This window comes from Nicotiana tabacum, chromosome 7 (assembly GCF_000715075.1).
Source record: "Nicotiana tabacum cultivar K326 chromosome 7, ASM71507v2, whole genome shotgun sequence".
Lineage (NCBI taxonomy): Eukaryota > Viridiplantae > Streptophyta > Magnoliopsida > Solanales > Solanaceae > Nicotiana > Nicotiana tabacum.
The window spans coordinates 73,560,651-73,567,453 of NC_134086.1; the positions used below are offsets into that span (position 1 = coordinate 73,560,651).

General features: G+C 36.0%; 1 protein-coding gene across 1 annotated transcript; it reads right to left on the bottom strand.

Moving 5' to 3' along the window:
• Positions 1-251: 251 nt before the first annotated feature.
• On the bottom strand, positions 252-5,653 carry LOC107789382 (type IV inositol polyphosphate 5-phosphatase 7). Its single transcript, XM_016611176.2, has 13 exons — positions 5,090-5,653; positions 4,870-4,957; positions 4,337-4,402; positions 4,132-4,222; positions 3,916-4,020; positions 3,035-3,824; positions 2,730-2,923; positions 2,371-2,479; positions 2,111-2,259; positions 1,683-1,938; positions 1,147-1,224; positions 884-1,062; positions 252-513 (listed from the first exon to the last, which is right to left on the bottom strand). Exons 1-10 carry the CDS (start codon positions 5,117-5,119, stop codon positions 1,716-1,718), a joined length of 1,845 nt encoding a protein of 614 aa, XP_016466662.1. The 5' UTR covers positions 5,120-5,653; the 3' UTR covers positions 252-513; positions 884-1,062; positions 1,147-1,224; positions 1,683-1,715.
• Positions 5,654-6,803: the final 1,150 nt, after the last annotated feature.

Below are 6,803 nucleotides of genomic sequence, written 5' to 3' on the forward strand. Positions count from 1 at the left end.
GGTAAACAAAAACTGAAATTTTGCTATTACAGACAATAAAAGAGAAGAATGTGAACAGTATCCTTCCAGGAATAAAGTATTTCTGAATCTGAATCATGCTTTCCCTCACAATATGACTTTAACTGTTATCTCTGTAAAATTTGTCTATTACTTTATCTTTAACCTTACAGAGAAAGAAAAAAAGAAAAGAAAAGCAGACAACAGTTGAGTACAGGGAGTAACCCAAGAAAAACGACTTTTCAGGTAAATCATTGGCAAAGACAGTGGAGGGGTTTCAATTAACAAATCTTTTACTATCACGTTTGCAATTGAGTATAACATCAGATGATTCAGAATCTCTCTTCATTTCATTAAAAACAAAAAGGCAAAACTCAAACATGATTATTTTTCACTCATGCTCTTCTTGTCATTGAATCTCTCTATCCTATTCCTAACTAATAAAAGAATCTTGGAACAAAAATCATTGTCATTTTCCCACTTGGCACTCCTTTTTAACTCTTGGTCTAGTTCATCCTGAAAATATATTGAAAAAAGAGGTACACATTTAGTAACCAAAAACATCATAACCACAGCTAATCACATAAGTATAAATGATGGTTATAACCAGTGGCGGAGGCAGAATTTCCGCTAAGGAGTTTAAAAAAGAAAAAAAATTAAAAAGGTTGTAGCTAGAGGGGGACCACTAAGCTATACTTTTGGGCTATGTCAAGAAGATTCAAAACATAATATATAATGGTAAAAAATAGATTTTGCCTTATATATAATTTTTTAGCGAAGTGGGATCACGTGAACGCCCTTCCTCCCCCCTAAATCTACCCCTGATTATAAACTAGCAAATAATTTTTCTAGTGATATAAAACTGAAGTGAACTATAATTAATTACCTTATCACAACAGAAGAAAGATGATAACCATGCCAAAAGAGACGCTGCCAGTGGGAGTTTGTTAATCAAACAGCCGAGTTATGCTCCTAAATTCTACTGAAAATGTTCATTTGCAACGAAAGAATGTGTAGTCCACATTGCTTCAAGTTAAGTTAGTCATCAAAATTTTGAATATACACCTGGTCAAAGAAAGAGGACGGAGATTTTAGAAAAGTGACACTAAAACTTGCAGAATCAAGAAAAGGATAAAGAGAAGGACTAACCTTTTTCGGTTAGTGGGATAAGGACGGTCCCAAGCACCCTTCAGGTTTGAGGTTCGTCAAAGTGATTCCTGCCTGAATCTGGGGACCAAAAGAGAAGCATGATAAGGACCATGCAGTAGTAGGTCCAAATGAAAATTCAGAGGTAAAGACAAATCCGGAGAGACCAAGGGACACAATGTCTAGAAATACTAGTATCTAGAGCAGATTCAAAACATATGCTAAAAACAAGAAATAAATTTGATATCGGATAAGAATCCTATGAAGAATCTGCATAGCTTATAACAAACAAACATTTTATGCCTGGTGATGGTAGGTGCATATTTTAACTTTCTCCACAGAGTGATAAAGATCAGTGAAGAAGTTCGGAAGAAAAAGAACTGAGCTTTTCTTTAAGCCGCTTCATGCCAAAATGTAACCGAAAAGAGTACTTTATTTACCAAATCAACCATTCCATGTAGAGATAGAAAATAACATCCACATAAATAAAAGCAGTCTGTGAATATAAAAATGTTCCTAGAAAGAAATAGGGAGCATACCAAAAGCTGAGGTTCGGTATCCTCCATTCTCCATCAAAAGAAGCAGAGTTCTGTATAACCGTGTGAGTATGGCAACAGCTCTTCCACCTCAATTCTCGAGCTTGAACAACTCATGCTTTTCCTCAATCTGCTAGGGACCGACTCCACTTCAGCCCAAAACACACTGGAAACGGGTCTATGATCTGAAAATCTAGACTCCCCACGAACATAAGATAATTGTTGAAGCCCACCTCCATGCCACAATATCCGATCACACCTTTATATAAGAAAGGGAAAAAATCAGTTCTAGTTTCGATAAATAAATTAACCATTTTATCGATAAAGAATGCATCGGCATTTATCTTGTTCACTTATCTTAATACTTCTGCCTATGTGCTATTTTTAGATTTCATGAATGATGTTGACATTTATAAAGGAAAATCTTGTACCATGCAGGTGTTCTTCGTTTCTCTTTTGGGTGCATGTCATCTCCTGAATACCTATCTGAATTCCTTGAATATTTATATGTCGGTGGGAAATATATCTTTCCTTCCTTCCATCCCACAAAAACCCGACCTCGTCTCTGTTCTATACGCAGCTGTAAAGGAAACTCAAACAAGATTAGTTCAAAATTGTCGTATGATGATTTCCAAACTGAATTTTAGAAAATAAAAATTGGACAAAAACTCTACTCCAATTGTGAAAATACCTGGTCATTTTCCAACAATGCCCTCCAGTTTTGCATCTCAACAAGTGCTTTGGCAGAACGGTACGAGAGTGCAATTCGATAATTCAGGTCCCCGAGCCAAATAATTCGGCTAAAGAAAAAGGATAATCATTACAAAACATAAGTATTACATATCTCAGAAAAACTCAAATGGACAGTAGAAATTGAACACATTGTTCACTGACACGGCAAAACAAGAGAATTTGTTCATTATGTTCTACAGAACTAATTATGTTAAACTTTATTTATTCCATTTTACCACTTTCATGATGTTGTTTTTAACATAAGAGTTTAGGAGACAGCAATTACAGCTACTTGTACAGAGTAAATGGTGGTCTTACTCGTGTTCAAAAATAGTTTCAGGGGACTTCTCTTCATCCGCACCATTTACTCGCGGAAACCTTGTCTTCTTTAGGATCTCCATCACATCTGCATTTCTGCGTAATTCATCACCTTCTTTCTGACCAGAGGTTAAGTGAGTACATACAAAGCAAAAGCTTGTCTGATGCAACAGCATACTTATGGAAATAGATCCCTGCAAATCCGCGCATGGAATAACACGTTAAGTTATGTATGGATTTCCAGATCAATAGGAAGAAACACTTAATTCAGCCAAAAAGAGCACTTTTTTTCCAATCAATATTACCTTATTTCCAAGGTAACCCATCAACCCTCTGCCAACACATGATACTTTCATATTCCGCACATGCTCCCTCAATTCACTTCGCACCCATACAGTGAGAAAAATGCCAACCATCTGTTTACTGGCTACCAAACAGTATCTTGAATTTCTAGGCATTCTATTACTATCTTCACCCGTCACAGGTGAATATAAAACAGTACTTGGTGAATCTCCAGGACCATAATCTTCATCCGAAGAGCCCCATCTGGAGAAATCACTTGGCCTCTGTCCCCAAGAATAGTCACTTGGCCTATGACCAGATGAATAATCACTTGGCCTGTGACCAGAGGAATAGTCACTTGGTCTGTGACCAGAGGAATAATCGCTCGGTCTGTGACTAGATGAATAGTCACTTGGCCTGGGACCATAGTCACTAGGCCTGTGCCCCCATTTTATGTTAGGATCAAAATCACTCTGTCTGTGTCCAAAAATAACTCGATCACACACACTGTATCGTCTATCAAGGCGAGGTTGCGAAATGGATGGATCATTTTCCATTCTCCAACATTGAGGAGTTTGGAATGACCGACGAGGAAACAAGGATGATGCCTTGCGTCTACTTGACCCCTCAAAGTCAGCATTCCACTCAGCAATTGGATCTGGGACAGGAGAAGGAGTATAGCAGCCGCTGCCTCCACTAGTACCAGGACCATTGTTAAGTGTCTTCCGGATAAGAGATAGCCATTTCTTGGCAGGGCCATTGTCTTCGGCTCCAAGAATGTTACCAGCATTTAGAGGAACTATTTCTTGAAATCTGAGTGTAAAAGCAAATTTTTGTTTCAGTCAGCTACTGTAAAAGGACAAAACCTGTAAGAATACATAATGACAAATCTAAAACCTCATACCCAAGTACATAGATATCTGCAGGTGGTGCTGAATGAAGCCAATCATCTAGATTCAAATTACTCGACGGTGATTTTCCACCCACGTTCCATGTAGCTACGAAAACGCTGTGCCAGGAAGGGATAAAGAGAGCATCAACAAGAAGGAAACACAATCATGCTTTTAGCCCTTTAGAAGAAAAGTCTGGAATGACTTGGAGATTTATGAAGAGCACAAACCTGTAGTTGTGTACATTTATAATCTGAGGGTGATCAAGATCTGCTCTTCCTCGTCGAGGACGCTCCATACTCCGACTCGAATTTGATTTCTCTACTTATTCAAGAGGGGCAAGGTGACATGAATTAATCAGTATAGAACAGACTTACATATAAACTAAACTGGGAGTTATATTTCATTTACATTCACCAGTACCCTGTCACTAACCTGTTTTGGTTTTCTTAATTGTGCAATGCTCCCTCTCCGAGATGCTCGTTCTCCACTCATCACCACCTAAAGTAAGGAGGACATACATTTATGCTTCAATTCACAGTTGAAGGGTAGGTAAAGTTGGTAAAATCAACCAAACTCTAAGTAACAGAAATAGAAATGATTGAATTTGACTTTATCTTGGTGGCATTTTTTAGGAACCATTGATTTCAGTAGGAGATAGAGAAAAAGAATAAATTATGACTTGTAGAAATTTTATGATTACCCTTACAATTTCACATTATAAGACAAAAAACTTCAACATGTGCTCTAGACAGATAAATATAACCTTCCAGAATTTAGGACATGAAAGACAAAACATGAGATTTCCCATCTAACCACCCACCCCTCCAAACCAAACAAAGACACAGAAAAGAGAAAACAATAAAAGATTCACCTAAATTTGTTAGCAGTTGCCAAGGAGAAAACCCCAATTCACAAAAACTAACCAAAGAAAAAGAGAATAAGCACAAAGGTAGAGGAAATCCAACCTCCATAAACAACTTCATCAGACTGGAATTCTTCAGTTTTGCCCTTAATATTGAACCACTTTCTGACAAGTTTCTTTGACCAGGAGAGCTTCAGACAATCAAAGAAGAAACAAAAAAATGTCAACTTGGAGGAATGTAAAAATTAGAATTCCTAAAAATTACAATTTCCAAGAAATGAAAGCAAAAGGGAAAAAAAAATAAACACAAGTAATTCATTCACCTTGCTTTTCTTGGAATTTTCATCTCTCATTGTTTCACTATTCCTTCATGCACCCTTTCTTTCTATTCTCCCCACCTTCCACTTCCCAAATTATACTCAGAATTATACAAATTAAGATCAGAAATCAAGAAAGCTCAAAACTTTTAGCAAATAACAAATATGGGCAGTCCTCAAATCTTGTTCTGGTTACAAGAGAAGTTCAATTTTCAAGCATTATGTGAATCTCTAAAAGCACAAAGATTGCTCCTTTCTTGGCCAAAACCACTCTTGAGCTATATGGGTATTTGTTTTTTAACACAAAGATTACACTATATAGAAGAAAGAAAAAGGGGCTTGAAACCAAAAACACAATGACCAAGAATAGAGGACAACTACACTACTTTAAGTTAAGCACAAGACAATGTAGGCCAAAAATAGATATAAGAAATAAAGAGAGAGGGAGAAAGTAAAAGGAGGGGTCTTTCTCTTCTTTCTTGAACTTAGTAACAGCAACAAAGTAAAGAATTTGAACAGAATAAAGTGCACACACAAATCACAATCACACACACTGAAGACTGGTTTTTTGATTTTTTTTTTTTAGTATGTTTTACCCAAAACCCAATGCCACATATGTCGTTTTGATGTGATTGGAAGTATAAAACGACTTGGTCAGCTGCACTAAAGATGTGCTGCCATTGGTCAGCAAAAGGTAGAGCGGGCAGAAGATCTGGTTAGACTAATACTACCCCATCTTTAGAAACAAAATTTCTTTCTTTGGTCTTACAAATATCAAAGTTAAAAAAATAAAGGCACTTAAAGAAGGCAACTAAAGATAAAGGCACAATGTCATGTTGTTGTTGTTGCAGTAATTGTAGTACTATTCTTTATCACATATTATTAATATCTGTTTTTCCTTTATTATTTTTACTACAATTTTATGTTTCCTTAAGTCTGTTTGCTTTTGATGTTTCTTCTTCTTCTTGGGCTTTGTTGTTAATATTATATACTCCGAGTCCTATGCAAAGGAATGTTTTAGGGAAGAAGGAATTGTCAATTGTTTGTGAATAAAGGAATGCTTCTCCATCAGGCTTTCTGGGATTTAGTACTTTTTTTGTTCTTTGTAATAAAACTATATTGGGATAATGGCATTTTTGTTATATCTTTTTGTGGTAATAACGTAGTGTGTGAATCAATGCTCATAGTAAACGAGAAGATAACGAATCAATTGTAAAGAATTAAGTACTAACATTTCGAAGAAGTCATACTCTGATGGGAATAACGAATAACCAAAAAAAAAACAGCGAATTTGTGCATGAAATTTTGTGTGAATCAAATTCATCTAACTTCGTCTCCATGTTGCTAACAGCTTGTTTGGATGGTTGTTACGCATCGTTTTATAATGTATCGTATCGTATTGTATTGTATTGTACTGTATCGTTTAATAATTACAATGTTTTGATAGATTGTGTCGTTTGCCATCGTTTCATGATATCACGCATCAGTATTATGAAAAATAAACTTGCAATATTATAAAGAAAAATTATGATGCAAGGTAAAATTACTATATAAAAAGATAGGGTAAATGATAAAATAAAATAATTTAATAATAATAAAGGTCGATATTGAGAGAAAAAGACAAGGTAACGACGCGACCACATCAAATCGGTCGTTACATAAAGTGGCACATTTCGTCGTTATGTAACGACGGATTTAACGATACGATACAATAAAATTT

What these genes read in the sequence shown, in the direction of transcription:
- LOC107789382 (XM_016611176.2), bottom strand. Translation starts at nt 5,119, where the DNA reads ATGAGAGATGAAAATTCCAAGAAAAGCAAG. An exon ending in AATTAAGAAAACCAAAACAG is followed by an intron (nt 4,223 to 4,336) that starts GTTAGTGACAGG and finishes TTGAATAAGTAG; the next exon opens with AGAAATCAAATTCGAGTCGG. An exon ending in ATAAATGTACACAACTACAG is followed by an intron (nt 4,021 to 4,131) that starts GTTTGTGCTCTT and finishes TTCCTGGCACAG; the next exon opens with CGTTTTCGTAGCTACATGGA.